This window comes from Pocillopora damicornis, chromosome 2 (assembly GCF_964200805.1).
Source record: "Pocillopora damicornis chromosome 2, jaPocDami1.2, whole genome shotgun sequence".
NCBI classification, from domain to species: domain Eukaryota; kingdom Metazoa; phylum Cnidaria; class Anthozoa; order Scleractinia; family Pocilloporidae; genus Pocillopora; species Pocillopora damicornis.
The window spans coordinates 17,292,240-17,311,129 of record NC_142671.1 but is presented as its reverse complement, the minus strand read 5'-3'; the positions used below and the strand labels follow the sequence as shown (position 1 = coordinate 17,311,129).

The 18,890-nt window shown below is 39.0% G+C and overlaps 1 protein-coding gene across 4 annotated transcripts; it reads left to right on the top strand.

The window, feature by feature from the left end:
- Positions 1-501: 501 nt before the first annotated feature.
- LOC113669066 (bromodomain-containing protein 8) lies at positions 502-14,943 on the top strand. Of its 4 annotated transcripts, none has more exons than XM_027185060.2 (28): positions 502-597; positions 679-775; positions 1,034-1,118; positions 1,253-1,302; positions 1,916-1,947; positions 2,057-2,147; positions 3,187-3,267; positions 3,525-3,661; positions 3,749-3,830; positions 4,704-4,902; positions 5,438-5,710; positions 6,212-6,338; positions 7,073-7,251; positions 8,193-8,295; positions 9,947-10,005; positions 10,251-10,328; positions 10,430-10,643; positions 10,728-10,789; positions 10,891-10,926; positions 11,098-11,366; positions 11,445-11,531; positions 12,043-12,111; positions 12,674-12,716; positions 13,038-13,123; positions 13,299-13,347; positions 14,026-14,086; positions 14,263-14,307; positions 14,746-14,943. In XM_027185060.2, the coding sequence occupies exons 1-27, from the start codon at positions 573-575 to the stop codon at positions 14,280-14,282; spliced, it is 2,694 nt and encodes an 897-aa protein (XP_027040861.2). In that variant the 5' UTR covers positions 502-572; the 3' UTR covers positions 14,283-14,307; positions 14,746-14,943. The 4 variants fall into 4 exon arrangements, with proteins under 4 accessions (XP_027040861.2, XP_089053396.1, XP_027040870.2 ...); XM_027185069.2 differs by having other exon boundaries at positions 504-597; positions 11,448-11,531; XM_089197270.1 differs by lacking the exon at positions 14,263-14,307.
- Positions 14,944-18,890: the final 3,947 nt, after the last annotated feature.

Here is an 18,890-nt window from a genome sequence, read left to right as displayed (position 1 = left end):
CTTGTGATTGGGTTAACATGCGATTTCCTTTAACCAGCTGGAGTTGCATCCCAGTGAACGTTGACAGTAGCACAATCCAGTCGCTTTTGAAATCTGTACATCCTTTACAGTTCAGATTCAGATACAAAACGACAATGAAAAATAATGACCAACCTGAAAATTGTCAGCTGTCGGGCGTTACTTTTCTTAACCCAACGGACTTAGCCCGAGTGCTTTTCAGAGTCCACCTGACCTGATATACAAACAGGTCTCCATGAACAAAATTGAATCCTTAGTAGACGCCAGAATTGCAGTCTTTGGAAAAAACTGCTGTAGCGTCATGGATGAACCGTGGATTTATTTTCAGAGCTTAGTTTTCTATCGCAAATAATAGCTTTCAGTTGACAAATGATGCCCTCAAAATTCTCAGTATAGTTAGGTTTACTTCTAAATCAGCTTGATTTGCTTCTGAATCGCTAATCAGTCTATAATACTATAATTATCGCTGCTGGTGCGCAAATAATTTTCCTACACTCCGCCAAGTAGAGCGCTAAGGGACTGGCACCGGCATTAGCATAAAGAATGAAACAAAGATGGCGGCCTCCATGCTGAGTCAAAGTAAGAACTTTACATTTGAGTCGTAATTTCTTTATGCTTGTGATACGTTAAATTACTTTCCTATCGCTGAAAAATCTTCAGAGCAAAAGCTTCCTTTGGGCCAAAGTTCAGATGAGTGGACAATTAGAGAAAAACTGGCTTTAGCTTCGTCTGTGGTTCGAAGTGGCGATCAAAACTGGTGAGACTAAGTGTTTGTTTTTACAGAGTTTGCAGTCTATTAATTCTGGTGTTTGTTACTAAAAGTGGTTTGAATTGGGTAAGGTCTATTGCCAAAAGTTTCACATTTCAGAAGATTAGATGGCGTTATAAATGTCTCGTGAACTTTAAGAAAGTTACCAATCTACAGCGAAAAGTTCGCGTTTATTCTTGTTACGTTAAGAACTTTAATTTCTTTAGATTTAGCTGCTTTTTTATTATGAATTGTTTCTTCTGTTAGGGTTTCTGTAAGTCGTGGTATCAAACCGCTGCTTGAAACAGGATGTTGTGCTAAACCACGGCCACCTGATTTTTTCTCTCAGAAGGTATGCTCTGGTACATACATGTGTTTCACCAATTTCAAACGAGTCTTTTGATGATCTACGTAAGCTTACTGGTACTGGATACTAAAGCTTTTCTTGGTGACATTTAACGCATGTATGGTTGTTTTTATTAACAGAACTGTGCAGTACACTACTCAGAAATGCTTGAAAAAGTGAACACACCAAAGTAAGTCAAAATTATAGCATTGTTTGTATGTAATGAGTTTATTATTGACAGATCTTAGAATAACATCTGTTGTAAGAGCCAGTGAAGTAACCATAGTATACTTTTGTAATTTTATGATTAAATGATGTATTTTTGTTGTTTGCAACTTTTTGTGGGTTACCGCTTATTTGTAATGTAATCCTTTCTTTTTATTGCATGATATTACATAACATTATTCACATCCTCTCAGTACACTACAAATTTCTGCAACTTTGTAAGCTCTCCAGAATTTTTAGCTTTTTTGTAATTTTCAATTTGTTGATATTATATATTCCACTTGAAGAAGGTGGCCTAAACCTTGTACATTACAATGCAGAATCATTCAAGATTTTTCCCTCTTGTGTTTCTGAAGAATGCTTATTTAACATTTTGGAGAAGATACTTGTATTCAACAATGCTTCAATATTTTCTCCTTCCCATACATTACCTGTGATCAAAATTTTTCAGTCTGTTCTCAGACCTTTCCTTTGAAATAATGACTGCTTTGACATAAACCATGATCTCATATAGGTATTTAGCAGTCATACTTTTTATCTTACTCTGTGTTTGAAAAAGTGCACTTGTTTGATTGTAGGAGGAAGCGTACTAATGAAGGAGGTGGGGCTGGTAAGACCACTGAAATAGGCTTTTGTATGTTCATGATGTGTGCAGCAAGTAAGGGTCCCATCTGATGTTTTCATTCTAATTTGTCTTGTCTTCTTTCTGTTTGATGTAGAAACACCTGGTGACCAAATTGTTAGAAAATTGACCTTTGATAGAATTGAAGAATTAAAGAAATCTATTAGAAATGATCAACAAACCTACAAGTAAGAAACAAATATGATATACTAGAAGACAATTGTCCTTGCTAATACATGCAATGTTTGGAGAGCTAGCAGTTTTCATGCCACAAGATGATATTTAACTCTTTGATGCCCTTTCCATGTTAGATTCTCAATCCTTTTCCTGCTCCACCAGGAGCATAACTAGGCAACCCTGCATACCCAGATTTCTTTCTGATTAGCCTCTCAAAAACAGGAAATGTAGTACATGTTGCTTGTGGGTTAGTGCACTGGACTCTAGATGGAAAGATCTTGGTTTTACCCTTCCACCCTTAAGAGTGACCAACATCTGATTTCTCCTTGCGATATCTTCCCTTAATCACACATGAAGGTCACAAAAATAATGGAAATGATCACCAACTAAAGAAATGGTTGTGAAAATTTCAGAAAAAATGAATAAATATTAAGCATGTAATGGCATCTTGTGCCATGTGGCACTCTTGGGTGGGAAAGGGATAAATTATTAAACAAATTCTCCTTGTCAGCACCTTAAGAAATGAATAATAAACAGTATGGAGAATGTGCATACTGATATTAGGGTGTGAAGGGTTAAACTCAGACAGGGTAACTTTGCATCCTTGTATTAGACTCTAAACTCACACAATGGCTTAGTCTGCCATTAGATATACATAGCTAGCAACAATACTGTTGAGGTAACCTTACCAAATATTTAGGGGGTTCCTGCAATGAACTAGCTTCTTGTTAAGTAGTAGTACTCTTGGACAGTTGATGTTGCTTAAACTAGGATAGACCATACGGGACATACGAGAGATCATACGGGACAGCTGTGAAACATTCTCCTTGAAAAGTTTGAGTTTTGTCCAAAGATCCTTTTCAAAAGTGTTCTCTCATTGTGTAAGCACTTGCATGCAATTTAGAAGGAGAAACAACCATCTGTAAATTTATTATGTAACTTTGGTATTTAATTGATAAGATTGTTATTTTCATTCACTAAGTGTTACTGTACCTGTTATGTTGTATGTTTATTTTACTCAGTAACCTAGGAAGCTAACCAATCTTACAGGAAACTTAAGGACAGAATAGAAGAAGTACGAAGTGGAAAACTTGACCTTCAGCTTCCTGCCTTGTGGGAAGAAATTAAAATGTATGCACAAATTTTTCTATTTTTCTAATGAAATTATTTCTAAACATGTTTACGTAGTCTGCTGACTTTGCATGGAGCCTTGGTAGTAATGTTACAAATTTTTCACTTGTAGAGAGCAGGTATGAATGCTAAAGGTGTCATTCTTATTATGGTGGAAGTTTAAAACTCCAAGCAAATATTTGGTAAATATTGTGAGAACCTTGATGCTAATGACAAATATTACATGTGAATTATTTTCATTTCTTTGTTTTCTAAAGGAAAAAGAAGATGAGGCCACCACCTGCCCCCCAGCAAGAAGGGGACAGCTCTGGACCAGTTACCCCAACCACACCCACCACACCCACCATGCCCATCACTCCTACTACACCTGTAGCACAACCAGGGGTACAAACAGGTACTTTCACCTTAACATTATCATTTGCAGATAGTTTTTTTTAGCTGGAGTACATATGATCTTCTCTCTTTGCAAACTGATTTGCAGGTGGTGCCAAACCTCAAGGAAGTCAACCACTGTCCTCTCCTCAGAAAGGGAAACAACTGAGAGTTCCTAAGCCAACAGCAAAGTATGCACAATATCAATTTTTGTTTTCAGTATTAATCAAAACTATAACAGAATTCTTGAACATGATTGGTTATCACCAGGCAGATTTGATGACTAATAGGTTGGTGTATGCATCATGCTTGTAATTGGACAGTGTAATAGGACAGTTAAAGGGACAGTTAACATGTCATACCTGTGTAAGTGGACAGAACAGTGTCAAATGCACACTGTTGTCTTGTATTTCTCAGAGTTAACTGTTTTTTTAGATGAAAACGTACAACCAATGTCTAGTTTCTTTCAAATTTTGTCATAGTTTTGATTCTGTCTGTGATCATACTCATGATTAACAGATTGGACTCCAGCTTTGCAGTCATCCGATCACTTGTATGATTACAGACAGAATTGGATGATGCTAAGTCCTATTACAATTATAAATAGCTCGTAAGTAGTTTTTGTACAAAGTTGCTAAATTTTTAAGGGGTCTGTACACACTTGAATAAATTTTCCATTCTTGAAGTGTATAGTTCTTGAAAAGCTACATATTGTTATGTTTAGAACTCCTTTCTGTGCATTATCAAACATTCTGTTCCTTTACATGCTTGGATACAAGAAGGACTTGACCAAAAACCACTTTAGCAATTTGGCATCCCTCACTAAATATATGCATTATAATAATTATTATTATTACTAAATGTTAAAAAAGTCATGTACTGCCAAGTTGGTTTTAATCACTCTGAATCTCACATGCACCCGCTGACCACATGACCTAATTGTTTTGATAAACCTGAATGACTTAAGCTTATATGTATATGTAAGGCTGCCAATAAGTTTTGTCTGTAGGAAGGTCATTTGTCTATGCCTGCAAGTCTTGATAAAGTTGACTTATTCCACGTAGATTTCAGAAGTATCAGAAACAGCTTCAACAGAGACATGGACATTCTTCTCAATCTTCCCCAATCAGTCAGACACCTGATGGACTGGCCACCACCCCTGTGGACAGGTCCCCTTTAGATGGAGGAACATTCTCACCAGGACTTGGAGGAGGGCCTTCTGGAGGACTAGGACAAAGTGGATCATTTCCAGGTGCAACTCAGGTAGAAAAAAAGTTTTGTTGCCATTCATTTGTCTCTCATGAGAGCTGGTTTCCTGTTAATTCTTTAATCATTGTGCATATTATTATCAAACAATAGCTTGTGCCCATGCTAACTGTTGTCAATAACTATTGCTTGAGCTGGACTTTGAGCAGAAATATTACTTTTTTTTATTTTACTAAACTTCATTAAACCATCAGTCCTTTTCAGTGCTACCTTACTCCAATTTTTATCACATAATTGTGAAATCCATATTTTTACATTTTACATCCACAACATGTTAAGTGAAGTGTTTCAAATGACTTTACTACTTAGCCAAGCCAAGCCAACCAATGCCAAGTTGGAAGATTTTCAGAGGGCTGTTAGTTAGGAATTGGCTGTTATTGAATTCTCACATGGAACTCAGGGTTTTTTTTTTTTGTTCCAAGGTAAAGACAAATGTCTCAGGTTTTACTTGTATCATTTGGACCATCTGTCCCAATGTACATGTATGCTGTCATTTTCGATATTATTGCCAATAAGATTGTGTTGGTTGCAGAGTTCTAAGGGAGAACCAATGGATGTTGACTTGAGCACCATTTTGGCCTCTGACTCACAAGGTGACATGGTCCCTCAGGCATCTCCTCGAAAAACAGATCGTGTACCTCAAAGCCCACTGAGACCACAGAGTGGTGCATCAGCACCAGCAGTAGCCAGCTCTCAGGGTTCTAATGAATCTCCATTAGTTTCATTGCTATCTCAGCCATCCTCAAAGGACAGTAAACAGATAAGAAGGGCCAGTAACCCTGAACAGGAGATGCCCCCAACTAAGGTACCTTTATTTGCATAGAAACTGTTTTGTGTGTGACCAAGTAGACACAATTGTTTTGCTCTATTTTTTTTTTGTCATCCTGAGGTCAAAATAGGATTCATTTTGGTTTTTTTTGTGATTGGATTCCCTAACAAGGAACAAACAACCCACTAAACCTTGCCCCATTCCCATGTCTGGCTTCATTTCTGAGCTGCAAGTAGTACCTAAATGGTATGTGGGAGGGACAGGTTTGAACTCTGTGAATTGTGAATTTTTTTGTGGGCTTCTTTTTCTGCAATTTTTTTCTGTGACCATGAGAATTATTTTGTTATTTGTTATAATCCACAGGTCAGAATGTTATTAATGAAAATCAAACAGACAAATAGCAGCTAAAAAACAACTGGGGACATGAAAAGGATTTACATGTACAACTTGTTAAGGACACAACTTGACATTTATGTGGAAGACTTTGCCATGTCAGAAGTACGTCATTCATAAAATCATCTTATACTATACTTTCAGGAGCTTGAGAGTCATTCCTCACAAAGTGGTCAGCTATCTGAGCCACTACCAACTCCACACTCAACAGCATCCCAAGGTACTGGCCAGACCTCAGACCCGCAAAAATCTGATGGAAAGCATTTTTTAGGTAAGAGAATTAATTTTCACCCCACTAATATGCTTCAAAATGTGTCCCACTGACACTTTTGCTGGATAATTTTCAAGGATGAGAACACATAGTAACCCCTCAAAAATAAAAGGCATTCTGTCATTGGTGATAAAATTGTAAATATGAGAACTGAAAACTCAAGCTGTGATAGAAAAATATAATATTATTGCATTTGCATGATTGAGAGTCAATTTTATGGTCAAGCTATCACTTGAAGATTATAACATAGCAACTGCTATATAGCTAGTCTTGTGTAGAAATATGAAAACTTATTTAACATCGCATATGAAAATTTTGATGATGATGATAAGACATCACAGCAAAGAATACTACCTTTAGGTGCTAGTTGTTAATCCAGTTTTGTCCAGGATTAAATTTGTATGGCAGTTTGATTTTGTTTTATTTCATTAAGGCAAATTTTATCACTTACACTTAAAAGGATTTTATGGTACATAAGGCAAAAGCTTGAGGAAACAAAATATAAGTGGTAAAGCTGTCTGCAAACATGTGAACTAAATAAAAAACTTGCACTAGCCTTCTTTTAGTGTAGTTGTTTAAATTCATTGGTTCTTGTTGTTTGTTTGTTTGTTTTTATTTGGGGTTACTCCCTCAATGGAACCCAAAAGCTGGACTCCATAGGGAAAGAAAAGGAAAAAATTTGTGCACTACAAGTTTTAATTTGTATTACATTGCTTTTAATTTTTGTTGTTTAGGGGTTACTCCCTCCATGGAGCCCACAAAGCTGGACTCCATGAGGGAGAGAACAGGAAACACACCTCAAGTCGCAGCTCCATCAGTCACCGCCCCCACACTTTCTAAACTTCTTGCTGATACTCCTGCTACATCTCCCTCTGTCAACTCTGTTTCATCACTTGGAGGAGCAGTACCTAAGGTATTCTGTGGCTGCTTCTAACTCCTAAATCATGTGGCATTTTGATTCCAATTGTCCCAGAAAGCTTCTCATATGCAAGTGTTTCAGAAACAATTCTCTTCCATCACCAAATGAAGGCTATAAGGGAACCTAAGCACAGACATTTCTTGAAAACAGCCTCCAGGGCTCAGTTGTTATAAAGGGCGGATAACACTATCCAACAGATAAATTGCTATCTAGCAGATAATTGATAGCAAAATGTATAGTATTATCCACCATATAGAGATTTATCCAGTGGATAGCACTATCCAACCTTTGAAGAACCAGGGCCAGAAATATGATGCAAGCACTTCCTGTGTGCTTTGACATCATTCAGTCTGTTGCAAAGTGGTCATTTCAGTATTTGAAAAGTAAATGGTACAGAAAATAAGTGTCTGTCACAAGCATTAAGGAAAAGAACTCTCAACTTCTAGTGGCTATTCATGTCTAACAAAACGTTTGTGCTTATGGGTAACTTCCCTATTTTGCTGTGAGCCCCACCATCCTTTTGTAAAGGGTTCTGTAAATAACTGGTTGGCTTACATATAAAATTTATTTCTAAATGCTATTTACATTAAGTCAATTTGCTATTTAAAATACCTTGCCCTGATCCTTATTTTAAAGGTAATTTAGTATTATCAACTAAGTTGATAGTGTAAATTGGCCACCGTAAAGAGTTTAAAAGCTGATGTTTCGAGCGATAGCCCTTTTTCTATCGCTCTGACAAAGGGCTAACGCTCAAAACGTCAGCTTTTAAACTGACTCAGTCGATAATACTTAATTACTCTGTTATACTCTCCCACTGATGCAGCACCATAGCTTCTTTAGAAACTTACCCCCCCCCCCAAATTTAAAGGCTTATTCACTGTATACACAACCTTTTTATAGTCACTATTCACCTAAAATTATTACTCTCTTTTAAGACCCCAGGAGGTATGGATTCCTCTGTATTGGTGGAGCCATCAACAGGGACACCCGTAGAAAACCCTTTATCTGTGATTGGGAGTGGCAGGGGCACCACAGGAGGTATAGTTTCATGGTTTTACTGCTATATGATTTCTAAGATAGGCCACATACTGCTAGACACGTGTATGTTGTTGATGGAACTTTAAAAAAAGTGAGATGCTAAGACAGCACAGTTTTATGCCTTATATCATGGTTGGTTTTACTTCAAAGAGGTTATTAACAAAACAAGTGGACATTTGCTTGCTTGTTGAATTTTTTTGTTTTATGCCAGTGTAATGTATGGAAGAAGTGACAAAACTTGGAAGGAATTTTTTTAACACAGATCAACAGCAGGATTGTGTGAAATTACACAATATCACGCAGTATGGATCTGAAAGCTGCACTTCTTTGGACATGTAATTGTAATAAACATGTAACTGGACTGATTTGAGCTTTCACAGTGTGTATACTTTTTGTTGTACCAGAAGCATACGACGTTGGTTAGGGACCGGTCATTATTTATCGCCTGGGGGGGGGGGGGGGGGTCGGAGTATTTTTGTTGTCACATCGGAGCATTTACCTGATCCCCCCGTAGAGTATCTAGTTTTTTAGAGATCCCCCCTTATCGGTAGTGGAAAGTTTCATGATCCCCCCCCCCTTTTCTCCCAGCCACCGCCAAATAACTTTTTGAATATGCAAGTGATATTTTAATAGTGGTACTTACGTCTCATGGACCTTGAACCACAACGGCAAATATTTGCTCGTCAGATACGAACTGAATTGTCGAGGAAGTGCCAATCTCAGGCTGTTCATCCAAATCCACGAAAACATAGTCATCGTCGCTCTCTGCCTCTCCACTTTCGGATTCTTCATCCTCGGATTCCACGTCATCTTCATCACTCGACAGTTCTTCTGTTATCACAGTCTCTTTATTCTGTCGGTAATAGTGACATCGAATGGCCTTCACTTTGTCAAGTTTCCGACCCACAGTCGTCAAACCATGCTTGTTGAGATACAGGTCTAGTTCTCTTACCCGCAACTTTTCAACTTTGCCACCCTCGATGAGGTTATCCCATTGAAAGTCCTTGTACGTTCGTTCGGCCTCTTGCCTTCCTCGCTCCTGAGCTGCTCTTGTTCTGATGTCCTTTCGGATCTCAATATCCTTCAAATGATTAACATATGCAATGACGTGCTTCTCTTCCACATTATATTTTGAGCAGAAGCTCTTCATGGTATCCTGATCGTTTCTGATACTGTCAGAATGTTCCTCGTACAGATCTTTAATACATTTTCTTGGAAGGTAATCATCTGGTGTCCTGCCCGTCGATTCCGTCTGATAGATATCCATGAAATGTCCAGGATTGTTTGAATCTGGTACAGGTTGCGGAATTCTTTCCGTTTCTGGACCGACCCATCTATTGTTAGAACACCAGGAACAGAGATTGGAACTTTCTTCTCTTGACTCTTTACAGGCATCACGACAGAATTCCATAAAAAGTTCTCCACGAATATAGTGGTCTTCCATAAACGATTCGATCTTTCGGAAGTGTGCTTTTTTTTTGGTCTGATCCCCCCCATTATGCTTGTCAATTACGGCTGATCCCCCCTAAAGGTCTTCAAAAAACCATGTGATCCCCCCCTAAATACTCCGACCCCCCCCCAGGCGATAAATAATGACCGGTCCCTTAAATGCTTCTGTTAGCACTCAATGAGGCTGTTATTTAATTACTAGGCACTCAAGCTGTTCTCAGCGTTTCCACACCCATGCCAGCCATCTCAGTCAATCCCAAGGTGAGTTAATCGCCCAAATTCCTGGTTTTTCCTTGAAAATCATGTAATAAATGTTATGAAGATGGTATCAATTTACAGTTTTTGGTATATATCGACTTTTTCGTATCACGTGAAGTTTCAAGAGACTTGAACATGCTACTTATTGAAGTTGCACACTGATGTTGACGGTTGATTTCACTTTAAGGCTTTCCTTATTTATTGTCTGGTGTACTATCTTTAAACAAGAATAATTTGTTCGTTTCTAGGCTGCTGCTCTGACCGCGACTTTGCCCTCCCCTTTGGCAATTACACCTCCACCCACTACCCCTCCGGCAGACAGGAAGGTTAGTTTAACCAGTTGTAATCAATTTTATATGTATATATGTATGTGTAAATTTTTCCACTTGGCACATACGTAAGATTCTTATTTGTTTTCATAATGCAGGAAATAATAGCCCAAAAGTTTGAACCAGCGGTGAAAAATTCCGAGAAAAACAGCGGTACGGAAATTACGAGCGACGATCACGAAAATGACGCCAACACTGCCCGAGCCTCCACTGAACGGTCAGCGCCCATCCCTGAAGTAAAAGTTGAGACTATTGAGACCCCAGTTTCTTCTCCGCGAGTCCAGAAACGTGCGTCCAAACCCGGGAGGCCTGGTGAGGGATGAACTCAGTGGATAATGTCAAGAGTCAGTTTTCTCACGCTTTGGTATTGAGTCACGAAAATCTTCTCTTTTTTAGGTCGACCATCAAGAGCAGCACGAAGGAATCAACGACATCGCAGCAAATCTGCAACCTCGACGGTACGCGTCACTGTTTCTGTTAATCTTCCCATGCGGAAACGTAAATCAAACCACTATGAATCAAATTATTTTAGAACAAACGATTTCATTTCATCCCATAGGACAATGAAGGTGACGTAGAAGAGGATCATGAAGAGGTATGGAGTATGAGAAGAAAACTTGTTAATCACTTCCTCAAAATCAGACCTCGATAGTATTAGATCTGAATAAACTTTAGCCCCGTTTGGTGTATTATTTCTTTAAGAATTTTATTAATGTTTTCTTGGAGGGCTATTCATTGATACTCTATTTTTTTTTCTCACATCAAGGAATCCAAAATGGAGACTTTAGATGTGGAATCTGAGAAGGCCAGTGAAAAGACGGAAGACGAAGAAGAAAACGAGTCGATTGCCGAGGAAAAGAAAGAGGACAGCGATGAGGAGATGGAGCGGGACAGTGGAGACGAGGCAGTGTCTGACCAAGGGGACCAGAGTCAGTCTGAGAAGGATGAACCCTGCACCTCCATGAAAGAATTCTTGATGGACAAGGCGGGATCTGAATCGGTCCCCGGTAGCCCCGCTTCTCAAGTGTCCCAAGGGTGCGTGCCGCTGGTGCATGTGTACTGCTGTTAGTCCAAAATGTAAATTGATTAAACGTGTTTGTTTATTTTGTTTAGAAGTAGTGACGAACAAGAAGCCATTCAGGCACAGAAAACGTGGAAAAAGTCAATAATGCTGGTCTGGAGAGCTGCAGCCAATCATAAGTAAGAATGATGGTTTAATCCTCGATCAGTACTTCCCTCATCTAGTTGTTACATGTTTCCTCAAAGATTAGTCAACAGAATCTGGTGTCAATTCAAGATTCCAATGTCCACCTGATGTTTTTGTCTATCGTCATTCCTTTAATTTTGGTTCAATTCATTGAAATTAAGAGGGGTCGATACATATTAAGCTTTTCTTTCTAGGAGTCTGATTATTGTAGTCTTTTATTTGCCGTTGAACGCGCTATGTTACTAGAAAAAGTATTTTCCAACATGCGTTTTTGTGTATTCTAGTTAAGTGAAATTGGTTAGGCTTGCGAGATCTTAGTATAAAGTACCCTATGATCAGCTGAAGCCCACACAATATCTTGAATGAGTGAGGAAAAAAAAACTGGATTTTAGCAGTGGCACATCCACCAGGTTTACATCACTGCCTCACTCTGCTCTCCTCTAGATAATGACTTCTCAACTCCTCTAAATGAAATACATTTCATTTCTATCTTTGTTTTGTCAGGTATGCAAACGTTTTTCTGCACCCAGTTACTGACGATGAGGCTCCAGGTTACCATGGCATTGTTTTCAGGTAAAAAAACGTGTAAGGGACTCAACTCGTGCTGTAAGAGAAGAGTCTGTAGACAAGTATAACTTACTGACTTTCCGGAGCTTATCATATTTCTATGTCATGCATAGACTAGAGCATTTCCAATCCTTTTAAGTGCCAATCAATCAAAAGTCTCCCCAAGGTGTTCGTTAGGTTTCCCTGAATGCTGAACAAGTTGATCATACTTACTCTTGGGTATAGAGCTACTCTTGCCTCAGGACACAACATTACCCGGCCACGGCTTCCACCGATCAGGCCCCTCTCGACTCGGAGTCCAGCGCGCTAACCATAAGGCCGCTATGTCTCTCACACCATTACTGAGAACATCAGAAAATCATGAGATGGAACCATCTGACTACTCTAAATTAATGAGCCTTAGAACAAGTGACCCTCTCTGAAAAAAAAAAAAAGTGATTGATGAATTGGAAATTTTTGCACCTTGTTATCTGCTGAAATATCAAGGAAGTAGTTCCCTCTAGTACGACAACCATTAGACAACGATCCATCACAATATCCCAATTTAAGCCGTCTCATCTTTTTGCAGACCTATGGATTTATCAACGATAAAAAAGAACATTGAAAATGGGGTAAGAATATAACATGAATTTGAAGTCTGTCTGTATTTGAGATGTTTTTAGGTTGGAAGCCAGGCGTATCTTAACCCTAAGAGTGACTAGCATCTAGTTTCTCCAGACGGTATTACCCCTGAATCACACATTAAGGTCGTGAGAATAGCGGAAATGACCACCAACGAAAGAAGCTTTTGATCGGTAAACAAATTCTCCTTCTCAGCACCTTAGGAAATGTATGAAGAACAGTATGGAGAATATGCATACTGATGTTAGGGTGTAAAGGGTCAACGATTTGTTTGACATTACCACGCTAATATCGCCGTTTTTTCGTTACAGACCATTCGTACAACAAGCGAATTCCAGAGAGACATGATGTTGATGTTTCAGAATGCTCTCATGTACAACAGCGCTGATCATGACGTGTAAGCAACTGCTTTGTTGTTCGTCACATATCTATGTCAGTAAAATGAGGTTGTAACTGGTTATTTGAACGAACGTCTACTACTGAGGATACATTTTCGACATTTCCACTTATCCTTTACTGTTCTTAATTCAAGGTAAAGCTTCTTTATGTCTTAAATTCCTCGTCTCTTTCAGGTATCGCATGGCGGAAGAGATGCGTGACGATGTCATGGAACAAATCCAGGTAAACACATGTGTAGGATAAATGCATGGTGGAGAAATTCGCTTACAGTTTAAATACTTCAAGAAATATTGGCCATAAGTTGCTTGACTATTTGCGTTGTCCGAGCATAACATGAGAACTTTTACTTGTCTTGATTTGCTACCGCACACAGTGAGAAGTGGGCCCTTGTTTAGTTTTATAATTCCTTTTCCACGAGTTAGTTACCGTCAGTTATAATCCACTCATTAATTTTCGCTCGATTTCATTGGCTACTCTACGTCATGACGTGCAAAATAACTGGACAGTTATTACGCAATAGCTCCCGTCTTCGTCGATATTTGCTCTCATATTATTTCTGTCGTGAAGAAAAAAAGCTTGCGAACGAAAGCCTATGATGTTATAAAGCTTGTCGCAAATATGCATCCGCCACTGGCTTTTTACGAGCGGTTTCGTTCCTCATAAATGTTAAAGAGAAGGTTATAAAATGATTAAACCACTTTCTGGCCTGCTGGTATTTCGGCTGATAATGTCCTTGGCTAAGAGTGTCCTCGAAATGTTGCATGTGCCCTCAAAGCCTCGTTTTTCGGCCAAATAGTCATTTTCCGGACATCTTTCAGCCGCAGACATTATCAGCCGTCGTCGAAGGGGTTTATTTACTGATTATCGTAAAAAGATAGTCTGCTCTTTATTTGCTTTCAGTCGTACATTGCCACTCAGATTATGGTCGATTCAAAGATGTTACGGGGCCATAGACAAGATGGTTAGATATCTTTGGTTTTTATTTTCATGTGATTTTCATTTATTAGCTCGTTTTTTTGTATGATCGTCAAAGGTTGTAGTGTCAGTGTGCTAACATTTTTGTTCAGAGAAAGTCAAATTTTTAGAAGTCCAATTATATTTCCAATTTCTTACGTGTCAAACGTTTATTTCTTACAGTGTTTCACATCTTCTTATGAGCTTCATCATTTACCTAGCTCGAAGGTGAGCTCTAGATCGCAACTTTTTCTTTTTCTTTTATTTCGACAAAATCATTCCAAACTACCTTGAGTCAGGGGGGAAAAAACGTAAATCGTAATGCGAAATTGGCAAATCGTTATCTAATTCCCTTTTTAAAGGAAAAGAAACCCTTTTTGCACAGCGAGCAAACAAAAAAGTCGTCGAAAAAATCTTCTGGCCTATCGGTCAGAAGTTTGCACTTATTAGCAAGTGTCGTAATTCTTAACTTCCTTAAAAAGGCTAGTTATTAATGAAAACATTTGGAATCATCACCTCTTACGTCCTGCTCTACTGAGGGCACATGATCAGCGATGGTGTTACCTAGAGATTCCATCAAAAGAAGTTGAAGAAGTAGAGGATTAAACAAATGATGAGTACTTTTTTTTCAGCTCGGCCGTATTAACGTTAAGTTTTCTTTTACAGGCTTTCAACTCGGCCTATCGGGATGTCTTCATCGGTCTCTTTTCCGAAGTGGACGGGCTGCGTTCCAGTTTAAGTCACGGTCTTAGCAAATTCATGGATAACTTTGTGGGGATCAGCTTTCGGTTTCGGGAAAGTTTTTATACAATGCTAATTCTATTTTCGTTGGACTTAGCTACGATTAAAAGGGATTTGGTTTGACCTTTGGCGTGTCTTCTCTGCTTAACGTTTTTAGTGTAGTCCATACAACATTTATCCCCTCGACCGTGAAAACGCTCGGCAGCACGGCTTTGGACTTCACTGACTTTTAAACTCACATTCCGTTTTCTCTTATCGATCATCACATTCTGCAAGATCCACGAAAGAAGCATGTTGTCATTTCAGAGATCGCTTGTGGTACTCGACCGGAATACCGCCAAGAAGTGAATTGCTTTGTCGACTAATTCGCAAACTCCCGTGGCCCTCAACCAATCAGAAAGCGCTAGCTTAAGACGTCGATCGTATTAGTTAGGGATCCTAACTGTAAAATAAATCGGAACCTCGTCATATTTTTTTGTGATCGGAGAACGTGCTTGGCTCGGGGGTGCTCATGACGCCTGTCGTTGTCATGCCGTTAGCGTTCGCTTCTCACGTTATGGGGACGACCGGCGATTAGTCAGCTTCCGACGTCGTCAATCGACATTTGGTGGTCACTTATCGCTCGCATGTAGATACGTTGTCTGAGGGAAACCAAGAATTAATAAGTTTCTACGTGTCAGTTGAACTGTCTTAATGACTGCAGAAACATATAACGTAACAATGAGATTTAGCAGAGGAAAGCACTGAAGTGTTGTGCGTCGTAGTTCGTTGACTTTCCTTTTTGCTATCCCGGATGGTTTAAAAGCCGGCCATTTTTCTCGTAGTTAGCCTTGTCATGCCTTGCCTTACCTTGCCCCTGCCCCCCTCCTAGCCCTCAAGGTTTCCACTCAGACTGACACTCTCATAATACGTACAGAAACTCAACCTTTATTTTTCCCTAAGCAGTGTCAATAGCCATTCCTGTCTTAATAAGCTGTCATTCGCTTCTGCGGCCGTCGTCGATCGACTTAACTAGTAAGGAAAGGATCGCCCAATCATAGGCAGGGAGGCACGGGGGGAGGGGTAAGTGCCGTTAGGGCCTGGCACACGAAAGGCGACAATGGAGGGTTGTGTTTTGCTGGGAAAGCTTTAATGAGTTACATGTAAAGAGATGGGGTAAAATCTACGACAGTACCACTCTTGTTCGCTTCGATTTCCACAAGACTTGCAAGTGCTCATGATACAAAGGATGTTTCCCGAAGGGTACCTGGAAACGAAAATTCTCATAGTAACACTGAATTTAAAACATCTACAGAACTTTAGATTGGGGCTTGGGGCACTCATTTGCAAAATCGAGAAATAATTCGTAGCCATACGGGAACGGACTTAACATACCCTGAAATTATTGAGCTCACACTTCAACGCACAAAAAAAAAATAAAATGAAAAGATAAAATTTTGATACCAGCTTTTCGAATGTTTCGAAACCATAGAAACAGCTGAAAACGTGCACACGACAACTCAGGTAGCCAAGGAGAAAATCCCGTTGAAGTGCGATACGGTAATAAACAAATATGGGTGAAATTTTTTTCGGCTTCATGAGCCATCACTTTGTTCAAATTTTTGTCCGTTATTTCTGCGTTTAAACGAGCCATTCAATTCTTTTTTAAAGGAACCACAGACAAAGCCCAGGAAAACTTCTTTGCAAGAAGAATTAATATTTTATAACCGCTGTCTCAGCCTTCAGGATTCCTGTTTTCAGACCTCGCACAATTTTGTGATTTCACTTTGTGTTTTTTTAAGGGGAGGGCTATGGAATGTACACAGTTTTAAAAACACACGAGCTTAAGGTGGTACAACCCTCAAAAAATCAACATTTTTTCATATGTTGTTTTACAAAAAGTTATCTATGTCACCTGAAATGACACATGGAGACAACTATATTTTTGCAGTTTTTGACTTAATATTTTATTATTGCTGCTGAGAATTAGCAAATGATGCCTCCCAGTAGGCACCCGAACAAGAACAGTCATATCTCTTAAACATTAGATTAAAAATTCACAAAATTTTTAGACAATGATCTTCACATGCACCTGCATGCAATGAACTACCAAAACACCTCTCAGTCATATAGAATGGAAAATATTAAAGAAAACACAACAAATTTCAGGAATTGATAAGATAAGCAATCTCATTTTGGTCATTTAACAACAAAAGATGCACCTAAGTACATGTTTCTAGTTCATTGCATGCAAAAGTATACAGAGATCTCTCACTCCAAAAATGAGAAGAATTGAATAAAACCCTGGAAAGTTATCTTTGTTAGAGTGTCGGTAGTTTCACAAAATTCAAAATTGAGAGAAAACTGGTTTAAAGTTTCTAAACTGATTTTTTCAAGACTTAAACACAGTTTCCATGAATTAAACTGTTCAAAACTGACCAAGGCCATAGCTGACACCTTCAGTTTGCTTATTATGATCATCTTTTCGTTTTTTAAGGCCCCTAATCACTTTGTATTGCTTCTTGGTAGTAGCTTTGCTTTTATGTTGTGCAATATTAACTCTAAGCTGGTCTTGGAGTCTGAAACCCATCCTTGGTATATTTGCCAGGAGGAATACCAAGGGCTTGGAAAAGCTTAATTATACTAATTGAACCAATATTAAAATAAGAAACAGCATCATAAAGTCCTAATTCCAATGTCTCTCTTCCAACATAAATTTCTTTTGGAATCCTTTGCCATGTAAGCATCTTGCCATGTAAGCACTTCTGCAGCAAGTTGTTCTCACTGAGTCGAATATATTCAGGCCTTAGCTTGGCAATAACAGGTAAAGAAAGGCCAGGTCCATGCTTAAAGAGATTTTTATGGTTGGCTTTGTCCTTTTGATACTTGCACCACCTTGCATTACCTGTTGGGCAGTGGTCATGAAGTGGGCATGCCTCACTTGAGGCACAATGCATGAGGCTAGCATGGATAGCTTTCTTCATTCCAGCCAAATTTCCAACATCGGACCTTATGGCAATGCCATAATAGTTCTGCAGTTTATCAATTAGATTGTCTGTGAGTTTCCCTTTGCCTCCAAGGCCTGGATTGTCACGCTTTAATTTGCGAAGTGCAGTTCCAACCCTCTTCTGCACGTGACTGATGCATTCTTTCTTTTCCACTAAAATTCCAGCATCTTGATAAATATTCTTTATCCTGGAAAAACTCTTGCTGTCCCCATCCCCATAAAATTCAGTGTACCTGAGATTGTGCAGCTCAACAGACCTTTGATATAGTTGATTGAAGCTTTCGATACGAAGCCGAAGATTCCTTCGCTTCGCTTTGATCATGTGAAATGCCATCTGTGGATTCACGTATCCCACTCGAAGTGCTTTCGACAGCAATCGACTCTACTTCGTTAATTCTTGAACTATTTGTAAAGCGATTTCCATAAAATTTACGCTTCTTACATCTCTGAGACAAAAATTTCGCCATTTTGATGATTGAAGCTCTCCCACTTGCGAAAATTCCTAACTAAATGATTGATAATAACGGCCGTTCACCGAAACATATCAAAACGAGGCTGAAAGTCATTGTTAGGCCCCAGTCTCCCAATAGATTACTGAAGATGCAATCAGTTTGCTTTGGCCTGGGTGGAAATCGCACTTTTAGGCCCTAAAAGGACGCATTTAAAAATACGTTTCCATGGCAACGGAACAACAGTGCCTTAGAAATTGCATTTTATTACTATTTTATTACAAATTATTCGCAAAAAGACATTTGGGACGATTAAACAAAAGCCTTTAGAGGTGAAATCAAATGAGAAAAAAATGGACTCATTTTCAACAAAAATTGCATTTTTTTTTGTATCGTACCTAACTATTGTTCAGCTCATTAAATCTCCTGTTTCGCCGCTTTCTCGTTAGTTTGCAAGAGGTCCCTGTGAATGAATGAAGGTAACAAGAAGCAAAGAAGGGTAAGTTAACTGCAAGCTTAAACAAACTGCAAGCAAACTACGGGAGAATAGTTGGCATGACTTAAGTTCAAAGCCTTAAAAAAGCGAATGGTCTTTATCTTGGCAATCCTAGGCAATCCTCAGTCTCAGTCAGCCC

Bases quoted from the DNA above. Each gene is read 5' to 3' on its own strand.
- LOC113669066 (XM_089197270.1), top strand. From the start codon at position 573: ATGGCGGCCTCCATGCTGAGTCAAA. The intron at 12,112-12,673 runs GTAAAAAAACGT...ATCTTTTTGCAG, and splicing joins TACCATGGCATTGTTTTCAG to ACCTATGGATTTATCAACGA. The intron at 14,087-14,745 runs GTTAGATATCTT...TTTCTTTTACAG, and splicing joins ACGGGGCCATAGACAAGATG to GCTTTCAACTCGGCCTATCG.